The sequence below is a fragment of the Quercus lobata genome, chromosome 1 (assembly GCF_001633185.2).
Source record: "Quercus lobata isolate SW786 chromosome 1, ValleyOak3.0 Primary Assembly, whole genome shotgun sequence".
Lineage (NCBI taxonomy): Eukaryota > Viridiplantae > Streptophyta > Magnoliopsida > Fagales > Fagaceae > Quercus > Quercus lobata.
In genome coordinates, this window is record NC_044904.1 from 1,309,764 (window position 1) to 1,323,716 (window position 13,953).

A 13,953-nucleotide genomic window follows, 5' to 3' on the forward strand; every position below is an offset into this window, starting at 1 on the left:
AAAAAAATATGATAAAGAATCTTCTCCACCCCCCCCCCCCCCCAACAAAATGTCCCCGCTCTAAAAAGCACAGCATAAAAAGGCAGCAGTTGACATGAATAGCCCTTGCTGTCTTGCAGTAGCTATTTGATTTGCTGGATTCTAGAGAACTACCCTATCAAGCCAAAGACATGGAGTACTAACTGATTATCATATATCACGGTTGCTTGTACATCTGATGAGGGTCTAGGATATGTTCAATCATATAAAATAGATTCCTTCGTATATTATCAACAAATGAATTCTAATCTCCACCAATCCTCAGGGTTTTGTGAGTACTCTTTAATTAAGTTCTTGCCTTCTCTGGAGTCTCTAAGAACTAGTTAAGCTTTAACTTTTAATAATAAAACTTTTGCGATTCAGATATTTTTTAACAATGTTTGACAAATTACAATAGATATAGTGTTTTAAAACTTTGACTTTACAAAGCATGAAAAGTAAATTATCGAATTTTTTCCTCCCTAAAAAACTCCAAATTTCAACTTTTCCTTGAAAAGCTTTTGAGGAACTTTTAAAACTCTTTTGTAGAAGCTTTTACAAGACAAACAATGTTTTTTTAGCACTAAGGCTTTGGTTTTACACAGAACAGCATAGCTAGATAGAGCCTAATACTACTAAAATTGGAAAAGATCTGTAAATAAGACCAATAATAGAGAACCAACACACTGCAGGGTTCATCACAAAGGGTTGGCAGTAGGATAGATACATTAGGTACATATTTGGAACGAAACACTTATATGATAGGTACATGCATACAAAATACTTATTGGAAAGGAACATTACAAGACCAAGCATGGCAAGTAATGTAGTATAATGTAGACAAATTTATTCTGATTTCTGGCTACATCTTCATGCGGAGACAGTATGTCATTTGAAGGGAGAGCAAAAATAATAATGAAGAGAGAGAGAGAGAGAGAGAGAGAGAGAGAGAGTTGCTGATGGCCACAAAGACGAACCTAAGAAAACATTACAATTCTTACCAACAAGTATTATAACGATTTTGTTCATGATAATCTTAAATCTTCAGTATCACATTACCCCATTACAAGAAGTTTACTACAGCGTATAAATTATTCTGCTTGATATGCAAAGGTAGCCATTTGTAAAAGACTGTTGATGAAGTGTCTGGAGATATTAAGATACATAGAGGGGCTCTGGCTCCACTTTTCTTCTGATCCTGAAAAATAAATTTAAAAGAAACAACAATGTTTAAAATAAAGTGGTTATAGCTAGGGGTGAATAATTCAAAACCATCTTGTTAACCAGGTGGTTGAGTTCAATAGTGTGTTGAGAAACCAGAGAATTGGGCAGCCGTGAATGGTTAATTGATTTTGACGTATAGATAACACCACCACACCACCACCAAGCAAGCCTTAGTTCCAAAATTTTAAGATCGATTATGAATCCTTAACAAACTAATTAGGGTCATTCACATGTATTCTTTTCCGTCATTCAGAACAAAGTGACTAAATTTTACTCTAGTCATTGACCTACTACAATTTTCCTTTTTCTAGGGTTAGGATTGGCTGTGAACAAAATATACAATAATACGAAGCTATACCAAAGACACTTAGAAAAATATAGAATTGGTTCTTTTTTTTTTTTGAGGGGGGAGGGTTTAACTGACCAATGCAAAAGAAGAAGCAAAAATATTCTGAATATAAATACTGTCCAAACAATCCAAATGTAAAAACCAAACAGTACTGCTTCTTAGTTTAAGTTACACTTGGTGACCAGAAATTGTTCAAAGTTGAACTGGTATTTATTCTAGGTTTGGTTCATTACTAAGTTTATAATTCACTGACAGCCACTTTAAGATCTAGTTGGATTAGTTTATTTCCTCTTTTGTTTTTAGCAATTGGAACAAAGTCTTGCCTCTTCCACCAGAAACAAACCAATAATTTTAGGATGTTTTTAACTATCTTGAATATTTTTCTGTATAACTTCCAATTCTCTGTTGATTAGAAAATGAATTAATTTTATCACCATCAGTGCATGTATTACAGTAAAGGAGACCTCAGAGTGCGTACCAATTATCTGGGGCCCATTTGCAGCCATCAGTATCCACCACATGCAAGCTGTAGGCGTGCCTTGATTTTGGGGACTGATTCTCAAAACTGTAGTCCAAATAATATGAAACGAAAGAAGTAAAAAGAGAGTTTTGAGGCCATCCTGCTATTGGGGAAAAAAGTCTTATTCCATTGTTTCAAAAAGAGTTACAATGAGAAATCCTAACCAACCTTTGATGAATAAGATCCCCATGAATCACAACCATAGACCCAGCTTTCACTTCAATAGGCACAAAATCTTTCTGGTCATACATCGGCAAAGGCCGGTCAAAGGAAACCCCCTCTTCACCTCTAATCATCCTTCTAACAAGCCCATCTGTAAACAACACAAAATAGAACATTAGATTACACCAAACATTTGCCAGGGTTTTTTTTTGCCCTTGTGGTAACGTGTTATCACACTGCACTTTTTCAAAATACAACTTTTTCAAGGTATGGCCTTTTCAAACAACTCCACTTTTGAAAAGCTGAAAAATAACTTGTACCAAACAGGATGGGGGAAAAGGCTACATAGAAGCAAGAATTTTACTTTTTTGAGACCCAGGAATAGCCCAAATGCAACCATTCGTTATTGTTGCATCTTCAAGTGCAAGCCACAGCCCGGTACATGTTGGTGGTTCAGTATAAAGAAATGAGTTATCCTGGTGTGGCACTACTTCGCCTCCAATACCCGGTTGCTGCCAATAAAATAATGCAGATTACTTTGCACATGAATTATACAAAATATGAGCACATTTGAACTCTAAATATGGTGCCAGGGTGATTAATAAAACTATCTGTAGCATATTCTGCTACAAATCTGCATGATAAAGTTTGGAGAAATAAGACTACTGTAGCCTCAGTTTATTGTGGTGTTAGCCTTTGAAACATATCCCAACCAATTATGTACAATATAGGTGTACACATTTTGAAGCATCCACTTGACACACTTGTTTAGAAATACTCAAAAACAAAAACTTAACAAGCCCATTAATCACAAGATCCATCTGATGGAAGGAGAAATGTTCATTGCCAAAAAATAAGCTCAGAGCAAATACTTGTTTTGTTTTAAAAGGTAAGTGTGTATTATCATTGTAACCAGTCCTCTTTTATTGGGGGTGATATCATGTTTTAGGACATGAGGTTTGGCCTTTTCTCTTCACTGGGTAAAAAAAATCTAGAACCAAAAACCAATCAACTATAGTTGCAATTAAAGAAATTATATTGAAAAATAAGTCAACGAATCAAGAACATAGGTGAAATTCATATGATTAATGCTCCACGAAGAAAATGTTCAAAATATGGAAGAAAGAGGTGTTTCCACAACTCGCCAATCTTGTCATTGCATAAGCTCACAAATTGCGGTTAGGGCTGTGAAACAAAGGGAATTAACCAGCCTGAACCCAGCCCTATTAATGCATTCCATCCTCTAAAACAGTTTATATATATATATATATATATATATAAACTTGTTTAAGCAATATAGAAACTTAATAAGAAAAAATGTCCAATGATAGGATATTAGATTAGATGGCAAGTGGAATGAAAATATCTATACCAACATTCAGTATTAAATTCCAAATTCAATTGATGAACCCAAGATGTCTAAATGAAAAGAGCAGGTTAAATCATCAACCCCCACCCCGCCCAACTTCTTTTCCCCTATGGCATAAAGATACACATATACTCATACATATATATACATGTAGAAACATGAATATCAATGTACATCACCAATTTTGGCACATGCTAATTATTCACTTCAAATAACACATCATGAATCATGCATCAACTATCTTACTTTTAACAAGCAGAGAAAAAAACTTGCTTGCAGAAAGGGGGCATACGTTTCTCACTCTTAATTTAAGTTCCCCTCTTTCAATACATAGCATACATTAAAATAAATAAAAAATTAATTAAAAAAATTAAAAGAAAGAAAGAAAGAACAAATAAATTAATTTTCCATCTATTTTTTATGTGCATATAATGTGTTACACACTGCAAGAGCTAATAGTGGACTTTAATATGGAAATGTCTTTCTATAAATTAAGCCTTCTTGATATCTCAACTAAGAAGCCAAAGAGTTTTCATAATGACATCATTTCAAATAAACTCCAAATAGTCAACAAGAAACTGGAATACCTTAAAAATGTACATGGACTGAATGATCACTGGTCTCTTGTAACCCAGGGAGAACATCAAACTAGAAAATTTCTCAGAGCTGGAGAATTTTTTAAAGGCTGGTTCAATCTCATGCAACGCTGCACATATAGATATACAATATATACCAATACCCCATTCATTACAAGATTAGTTTTGATGAAAAAATGAGTAGGCAACTTCCATATAGAAAATATGTCTAAACCGCCACAGAAAATGAGTAGGCAAAAACTTCACAACTTACCATGGCCAACTTTATTGATGGAAAGTTCTTTTGGTTGCCTTAAGTTTCCATCATCCCCAAAAGCTTTCTCTGCCAAAAGTAACAGATACCAATCAGAATAGCATAGTAACAATACCCTTCCATGAGCACCAAACCAAAAGCTCTTACTAGTTAAAGCAAACATAATTTCCAATAAATAAACCTATCAAAAAAAAAAAATTTTGTTATAAAACAACAATTATCCACTAAACTATGAATCTCTCCTCTCCGAGAAAAAGCAATTCAGCACATAACTTAACAAAACCTTTCTAGCCTTGCCAATAAAAGATCAGGACCTAATATTTGGGACTTAAAAATAAGGATCCATAGCGGACCCAAAAATTTGGACTTAAAAAGTACCAAACTCTTTTCTTGATGAACACTGTTCACGAATTCCACAAAACGGAGTACTAAGTGCTCTAATTGTTACAAAATAGAAAACACCAAACTACTCAACTTCCTTTGCAATATTGTCACATAGACAAAAGGCAGCCAATGAAACAACAACCCGAAGGTGCATTTTTTCCCAAGTTTGGTCCCAGGTTAATATTGTAGCTAAAGGTATTTTGAATGCTAAAGTTTCAAGCATACTAAAACAGGGTTCTTGGCACTTCCCTCCAGCAAGTTCTGAAGCAATGGTGCATTTCCAATCTGGGTTACCACAGATTGCTTTTGCTGATGAAGATTCTATTCAGTGGATGATTTCAACATCTAGGAGATTCACTTGCTCCTCTGCTTGGAATGAAATAAGGGTCAAGCATGAGGAGGAGGATTGGTGGAAATTGATATGGCATCATACATCCATTCCTAAAAACTCCTTTATTTGTTGGTTGGCTACTCTAAACAGACTATCAACTCGGGAAAGGCTGGTTAAATGGCATTATGATGGTGAATTCAATGTGTTTTCGGTAGAAACACAATGGAGAGTTGTGATCTTTCTTTTTTTTTTTTTTTTTTTTTAAATGTTAAATGGCCTGCGGAGCTTAATTGGGGATTAGATTCTGTTAAAATGAAAGGGTTCAAATCCATCCTTTGCAGATTGGTGTGAGCTGCATCAATGCTTCAAGTTTGACTATAAGGGAATGCTAGTGTTAAATGGTAGAATTTTATCAGAAGACGCTATCATTCAACTAATTAAGAATGATGTGAGGCAGCATCACGTGTAAGAGGTTGTAAGGCAATTACTAAATCTCTTTGTAATAAAAATCTATGTGGTAGATGGAATTCCAGATTCAGTTGGTATTAGAACAGGGCATGTTTTGTAATTTGGGTTGGTATGGTCCCTGCTGTATGAGTAGCCGGCTTCTGTTGTGGATTGGTGTATCCTACTTTGTTTGATCAATACTATCACTTAATCATCCAAAAAAAAAAAAAATCACAACCAAGTCTTAGTCCAAAATCTCAGCCGGCTATATATTCTTAACAGACTAATAAGAGTCAGTCACATGTATTCCTTTCCACCCAAAAAGGCAACTAATCAATACACACAAAAGCTGAAGATTAACAAGCCAACAACATACATACCCTCAAAGAAAAACGAAACATTCTCAGCACTTTCAAAGAAGTAATTGTCGGTCGACTGTTGCTGAAATAAAAGAACCCAAAAAAATGGTTTTGAATTATTGAGTTCATATAATCAAAAAAAGAATTCAAAGTTATGAAATTGATTTATCAAAATTGAATAAAGAACCTGGTTTTTGGTAGAGAAAATTGAGGTGGAGGAGCAATCAAACTCATGTAACAACTGCTCCATTCTCTTCATCATGGCATCGATTTCTTCGGGGCTCGCAAACGATTCAAGCACAATAAAACCTGCACGAAATTAATATTAAAAAACCAAGTTTTAGAACAAAATGAAAAAATATATATTAAAGGTTTTTTTTTTTTTTTTGGTTTGAAGAAACCAGTTTTAAGGATTGGGGAAGTGGGCTTTGGTTTACCTTGTGAGTTGAAGGAGTGGAGCTGGTCGGAACTGAGGTTTCCGATGATTCCCATGGTGTCAGTTTTTTCTGTGAGGTCAAACGCTTGAACTTTTACGGTATCGAATTAGAGTATGAAATATCTCACATATGACTTTGTGTTTTTTAACGTTGCTATTCAAAAAGGAAAAGAAACAAGGCTTTTTGTTAAATGATTACGTTCTCAATGGAATAAGTGTTACATTAAAAGTTGCGCAATTCTTAAATAAATAATTTAATAATAATAAAAACTGATTCGATTGTAATAAAAAAAAAAAAAAAAATTTACTGTATCCATAAAAAAATAATAATAAAAATTTTACTTCAAGCAATGCAGATGGCTTGTGGGAGTACAGGTTTTATCTAGCTATACTTTGCTTTCTCTTTTTATTTCTTTAAAATATCAATTAAAAATTAAAATTGAACTAAATGAAACAGTAATTTTATTGGATGGATGATCTTGTTTTCCCACCATCTTGCTTTGCATATTTCAAGGATTACTGCGTGAATAACATTTTCCATTTTGCGTGATATAAATAGAATGATGTTGATAAATATTGAATAACGAGTACAAAAATTGACTTTTCAACCATTTCTTCCATGGAGAATTCCTATAACATCTTAATTTTTTTTAAATTAATTCATTTAATAAACTAGATTCATTTTTCGTACATTATAATATACTAATTAGAGCAGCACGTGACTTGCCGTGAAAAAAAATACTAATTAGAGCAGCACGTGACTTGCCGTGAAACAAAAGTAGTGATTAAGATCAATTCTAGATTTTATTTATATCATAAAACGAAGATATAAATCATTTGACTTTTAAAGTATATAGAGATTTACATTAGTCAAAAGAGACATTAATTTTAAAAATTTTGATAATTATGTCATAAAAAGTTATTCTCATTCTTATAAGAATTTTGATCACACAATTTTTTTTTTTTTTAACAAAAGAAATACGATGAACTTTTATTAAGTAATTTCATCTAAACCAGATTGAATGACAGAAAAACAATGTGGTGGAATACTCTCCATCCACACACAAAGTTAGTGTGGGGCCCAATAATTTATGGGCCAGGCACATTTGCTCGTGGAGAGTCTGAAGGCCCAAGCCGAGGAGAGCTATGGCCCAAGCCCGATAACATAGAGCACAAGACAGTTTTTGAATACAGCCGAGGACAGTTCAGTCCTCGGCAGATCCAGAATCCCACCGGAAAAAAAAAGAGTAAAACTGGTATAGGACTAAACTTGAAAAGAGACCTAAAATGTCTTGGAAAAGTTACCCTTATGACCCTTCCCAGATAAGACTCTGCACCTAGCAGAGCCGTATTCTTCAGCTTTATCAATCATCCCCAACAATTCCGGGATTAGACTGATGGGACAAATATCAGTCTTGTAAAGGTTGACCCTACACGTGGACGAAGGACAGCTAACGCAGGCGAGTATAAAATCAAGACCGAAACATCGCCCCGTGCCCAACGGCTAGTTTTTCAAGCTCACTCTCTACAAATCATATTGTGAGGGATCTTTCATGTGCGAGCCCAACATCATTATTAGGCCGCAAAAGAATCGTGTCCTTACAATTGGCGCCGTCTGTGGGAAAACTTGCGCGTTGGCGCAGGTGGCGTTGGAGTCAACTCTCTAGCAAGCAGAAATTCCTGGGGTTTCCTCCGTCTCCGGCGACATACAATTGCTGCTCCGGCGTAAACTTCTGTTAGGAGCTACGCCTTGCAATGCCAAGGGCGTGGGCATCTCTAGGGGCTTCCGACCTCAAGCCAACTTTCCCCGCCCTGGTATAGGGGCTTATGGTCGAAAAATAAACCAAATAAAAAAAAAAAGGGAATCTTACAAGTTTTGGACAGAACCAAGGCCTTGCATGGTCCTCGAACTCAAGCCTATAGGGAAACCAAGTACAAAAAGGAAATCTTACAAGTTTTGGACAGAACCAAGGCCTTGCATGGTCCTCGGACTCAAGCCTATGGGGAAACCAAGTACAAAAAAGAAAAATTACAAGTTTTGGACAGAACCAAGGCCTTGCATGGTCCTCGGACTCAAGCCTATGGGGAAACCAAGTACAAAAAAGAAAATTACAAGTTTTGGACAGAACCAAGGCCTTGCATGGTCCTCGGACTCAAGCCTATGGGGAAACCAAGTACAAAAAAGAAAATTACAAGTTTTGGACAGAACCAAGGCCTTGCATGGTCCTCGGACTCAAGCCTATGGGAAACCAAGTACAAAAAAGAAACTACAAGTTTTGGACAGAACCAAGGCCTTGCATGGTCCTCGGACTCAAGCCTATGGGGAAACCAAGTACAAAAAGAAAGCTCACAAGTTTTGGACAGAACCAAGGCCTTGCATGGTCCTCGGACTCAAGCCTATGGGGAAACCAAGTACAAAAAAGGAAAAATTACAAAGTTTTGGACAGAACCAAGGCCTTGCATGGTCCTCGGACTCTAAGCCTATGGGGAAACCAAGTACAAAAAAGAAATTACAAGTTTTGGACAGAACCAAGGCCTTGCACGGTCCTCGGACTCAAGCCTATGGGGAAACCAAGTTACAGAAGAACCAGAATAAAGCTCTACAAGTTTACAAGTTTGGACAGAACTAAGGCCTTGAAACTACAAAAAAGCAATCTTACTCGGACTCAAGCATGGGAAACCAAGTACAAAAAAGAAAAAATTACAAGTTTTGGAAGAACCAAGGCCTTCCTCGGACTCAAGCCTATGGGAAACCAAGTACAAAAAAAATCTTACATAGTTTTGGACAGAACCCAAGGCCTGCATGGGGAAGTGGGGAAACCAACTATTTAAAAAAAAAAAAAAAAAAAAAAAAAAAAAAAAACTATGGCACATAAACCTCAAAATCCATCCGAAGAGAACTCCTCGTTAACAGTTGGGTTAATCCCTTAATCGCACGGATTCCCCGGTCTACCCTCGGATCCCCAGTACCAAAGGGGTTGATGCGATACGGTGCAAGATATTACCCAAAAGCACAATCAAAGTCCCTCGCTACTCGGCTACCCTCTCGGACGAATTATTTAGAGTTTATCGTTCTCGGACATTGGTCTAGCATGCATCGCGCAGCACTCAGCGGTTATCCCGGTTAGTTCCAAGAGTTTAATTTATTGAGGATTACCCTTGTTATACTTGATAATATTTGTGAGTTTAAACCAGTAGGAATCTGTGTTAAGGCATTTTTCTGCCCGGAATATCATTAAGGGCAAGCTTACATTTAATATTCATGCACAAAGTAGTTGTTGCAGAGAAGAAAAGTATGTATAAAGAAATAAACACATCTTTTATTAAGACAAAGGAACAGTACAGTGTACAATGAAAAGATGAAACAAGCTTACATTAAAGCTAACTACGTAAGTAAAGAAAAATACAAGAGAGTGAAGATAAAGCCGAGGAGGTAGCACAGAGGAGAGGTTGGCTACTGCTTCAAGACCTTATTCTTCCTCAATACTTTTGCATGCCCATAACTCAAGCAGCCAAAGAACCCAACTTGAGCCTCACACCGCTGAAGGAAAGGTGCAGGGAGCCGGAAGTTGAGTAGCCTTCACCAAAAATTTGCCTGCAACAAGGCAGAGGTGCTGGTGGCGGAGAATTTTTCTTCTGACACACCAAAATTCTAGCATGAACAGAACCTGCTTTGGATTTTGACTAAAAGAGGGAGAAACGCCCTTTCCCCTCTGTCGAAACGGAATATTCCCTTGGATTTATGCCTCCTTTGCCCGTACCTCACTATCTTGAGTCTCAGGAGGACACGACGCCTTTGTGGCGGAGAGAGTTCCTTTTCCCCAACCCTCGCCTCAAACATGATGTACTAAGGGAGGAAACTGAAGGATTTGTGCGTAGGTAAAGCAACTTTCTCTCCTATTTATTTAAAAAGATAAGGTGGTGGCATTTAATTCACGCATCGTCCCAAGGAACGCTACAGACAAAATGTCTCCGGCTCGATTTCCAACGCCGTCTGCAACCCTGGGATTAAAGGAGTCTCATGAAGGCGCACCTCGAACACTGGGACGCCAAAAAGTACCGCGTGACCTAAGACTACGAAAATACCTCTTAATTTGTGGGCCCAATAAATTCGCGGCCCAGACCCGTTCTGCATGGGGGCCCAGGGATAGAACCAAGGCCTTGCATGGTCCTCGGACTCAAGCCTATGGGGAAACCAAGTACAAAAAAGGAATCTTACAAGTTTTGGACAGAACCAAGGCCTTGCATGGTCCTCGGACTCAAGCCTATGGGAAAACCAAGTAAAAAAAAAATCTTACAAGTTTTGGACAGAACCAAGGCCTTGCATGGTTCTCGGACTCGAGCCTATGGGGAAACCAAGTAAAAAAAAAAAAAAGAGGAGAAAAATTACAAGTTTTATAAATGCTTGGATGGGGAAAGTTCCCGGCTCAAATACTGTAAAATGTTAAGGCCAATAAAAGTGTTAGGATGATGGTGGGGCACTCCACTATTCGGTAGCCTAAGGGGGCTGTTCATTTTTGCGGGTGATATGTCTTCGAATGATTACTTCCTACACCGAATAGAGCATCCAATTCTAATCTCGGCATTGTTTCGGGCAAGTATCGTTATTCACAGGTACGCACTGCTATGTCAAACAATTCTGTTAAAGTTGTGGTGACATCTTTTTATTAGCAAGTATTTTGGCCTTAGTTGTCATCGATTCAAATGCTATATTATTGTGCCGAGCAGTGTTTGCAAATTTGTAAAAACATAGAGACAGAACATGCGAAGTAAAATAACAACAATTTTTATTAATATGAAAAATTATTACAACGTACAAAGAGGGGCTCAAACAAGCCTATACAAAAGGTGAGCTGCCGAAACAATACTAACATCCGCAGTACAGATAAGCAAACAGCCAGGTGTCTTTTAAACTCGTCTTCAAAGTCTCTCCAATCTCTGCCTCAGTATTGCTCATATCGAAAGAAGAACCTTCTTTGGAAAAAGATGAAGGAGAAGGAAGAAGAATTTGAAGGAGAAGGAAGAAGAGGGTGGAGGAGATGGATGAGGAAGATGGAGGAGATGAATGAGGAAGATGGAGGACATGAGTAAAGAAGGAGGAGAAGAAGAGAGAAGAGATGAAAAGAAAGAAAAATGAGTAAAAGAGGGAGAAGTGAAAGCATCAGGAGGGATCTGGTACTGGGAAGACTAAAAAAGGGAGGTGGAGGGGGCCACCAGTGAACGAAGAGAGGAAGAAGCGGAGACACTTAGTCCCTGCCTCGGTCCTGACTCCTAACACGCTGGGGCCATATTAGGTGAGCTCATAAGAGAGCGGTTGGTTGTGATGACGGGAGTTCTCGACTCAGTTACGCCGAAAGTTAGACGTGATGAGCCCCTGCTTCGGATTTTGGCTGAAGGGAAGGTGAGACAAATCTTAAGTCTCCGCCACCCTTGCCCTGACCGAGCCATTTCGAGTTTTACTAGAACATGGTGCTTTGAGGAGGGGTATGGTTCTTTCATCACTCGTTGTGGTAAACGTATTCTGATTAGGTGTATAACAATTGGGTTAAGTAAACGCTAAGGAAGAGGGGCTGAGGATCTCGGATCTCGGAGAGGCAAAAGGGTCTCTGTACGAAAGTGATGGCCTCCTACTTGCCTTCTTATAGGGAGGCCAAAATGGAAGGTATTAAATTCGTTCTGGTTTCCAAAAGAATCTGAAAAACAAAAGGTGCGTCCGTTCCACTTCCCCACCTCATCAGATGAGCCGTCGGACGTAAATGAGTCTCTTAAAGGGAAGTCATTAAAGGCGCGTTTTGGCCAACCAAACGGCAGGAACGGGTCACGAGCAAATTGAAGGGAGCGCCTAGTAAGCCGATATATTTTCTGGGTAGGTGGAGAAACCGTCAGCATTAATGGAGGGCTAAATTAAAGGAGCTATAATAAAGGCTCGGCATTGCCAAAACCCCCCTTTCCAACTGGGAGGTTGGACAGCCGGGTTTTGAGGGGCTATTGTGGGGCCTAATAATTTATGGGCCAGGCACATTTGCTCGTGGAGAGTCCGAAGGCCCAAGCCGAGGAGAGTTATGGCCCAAGCCCGATAACATGGAGCACAAGACAGTTTTGGAATACAGCCGAGGACAGTTAGTCCTCGGCAGATCCAGAATCCCACCGGAAAAAAAAGGGTAAAACTGGTATAGGACTAAACTTGAAAAGAGACCTAAAATGTCTTGGGAAAGTTACCCTTATGACCCTTTCCAGATAAGACTCTGCACCTAGCAGAGCCGTATTCTTCAGCTTTATCAATCATCCCCAACAATTCCGGGATTAGACTGATGAGACAAATATCAGTCTTGTAAAGGTTGACCCTACACGTGGACGAAGGACAGCTAACGCAGGCGAGTATAAAAGAAAGAAGTAAGTAAATCTAAGGGGAGGCTCATTCCACCTCCAAAAAAAGGGGCTCCATGGGGGAAAACATCAGGAGAACACCTGCACATCACAGAAAAACCCACCGTCGGGTAATCGGGGTAAGACCTTAATGATCCTCGGATCAAGTCCGAGGAGTCCAACCTCATAGGATGCGACACTGTAGGGCTTAAATGTTCAAACCCAACTCCTCTTTCTATATGAATTCCTCTAAAATCAAGACCGGAACATCGCCCCGTGCCCAACGGCTAGCTTTTCAAGCCCACTCTCTACAAATCATATTGTGAGGGATCTTTCATGTGCGAGCCCAACATCATTATTGGGCCGCAAAAGAATCGTGTCCTTACAGTTAGGATAGCTATTTAACATATAAATATCTATTTTACTATAATAGTATGTTAGTACCTATTTGCTAAAAACAATCTATCCACTCACTAAAAACTTCTAAAAATGATAACAAATATCATCATCTTCCAACAATAAGTAACTAAGTTTTGTCAAGAAAAAAAAAATAAAATAACAAAAGGCATGTGTCATCGAATTTTCTATTAAATAAATTATAAGTTTCTAAAATTTATAAACCTGTAAAATCAATGTTGTTTAGATAATAAATAAAACATCTTATATCATCATCATTGGTGGAGCCACGTTGGGGCCGAAAGGCCCCCCCCCCAAATTCTTTCAAAAAAGAAATCATTTATATATATATATATATATATATGAGATCCCGTAATCTATGAAACCAATCTCCCAATATAAGCTCCCGACGCCCCAATCTTGCTATTAAAATTATTTTCCTTTCTAAATTTTCTTTAAAAATAAAAATAAAAATAAAATAATATATTCACAACATTTTTTATAATAAATCTAAGTGATGAGATATTATTGTTTCTAGCGACTGTAGCAAAATAATTTTATAATTTTTAAATGTGTGGTTCCGTGCGATCCATTTTTAATATTTTTAAATGTATGAACAGTACTGTTACAGTGCATAAATAGTACTACTACAGTGCGTAAACAATAATAATTGCCTCTGTGTGATTTTTCTGTTCAAGCGCTTAAAAAAAAAAAAAAAAGGAAACGTGAATTAGAAAACGTAA

The 13,953-nt window shown here is 37.8% G+C and overlaps 1 protein-coding gene across 1 annotated transcript; it reads right to left on the reverse strand.

The window, feature by feature from the left end:
* Nucleotides 1–757: 757 nt before the first annotated feature.
* On the reverse strand, nucleotides 758–6,615 carry LOC115972416 (phytanoyl-CoA dioxygenase). The gene is made up of 9 exons (XM_031092736.1): nucleotides 6,450–6,615; nucleotides 6,200–6,321; nucleotides 6,034–6,094; nucleotides 4,492–4,560; nucleotides 4,230–4,348; nucleotides 2,638–2,785; nucleotides 2,280–2,424; nucleotides 2,070–2,156; nucleotides 758–1,216 (listed from the first exon to the last, which is right to left on the reverse strand). The coding sequence occupies exons 1-9, from the start codon at nucleotides 6,502–6,504 to the stop codon at nucleotides 1,174–1,176; spliced, it is 849 nt and encodes a 282-aa protein (XP_030948596.1). The 5' UTR covers nucleotides 6,505–6,615; the 3' UTR covers nucleotides 758–1,173.
* Nucleotides 6,616–13,953: the final 7,338 nt, after the last annotated feature.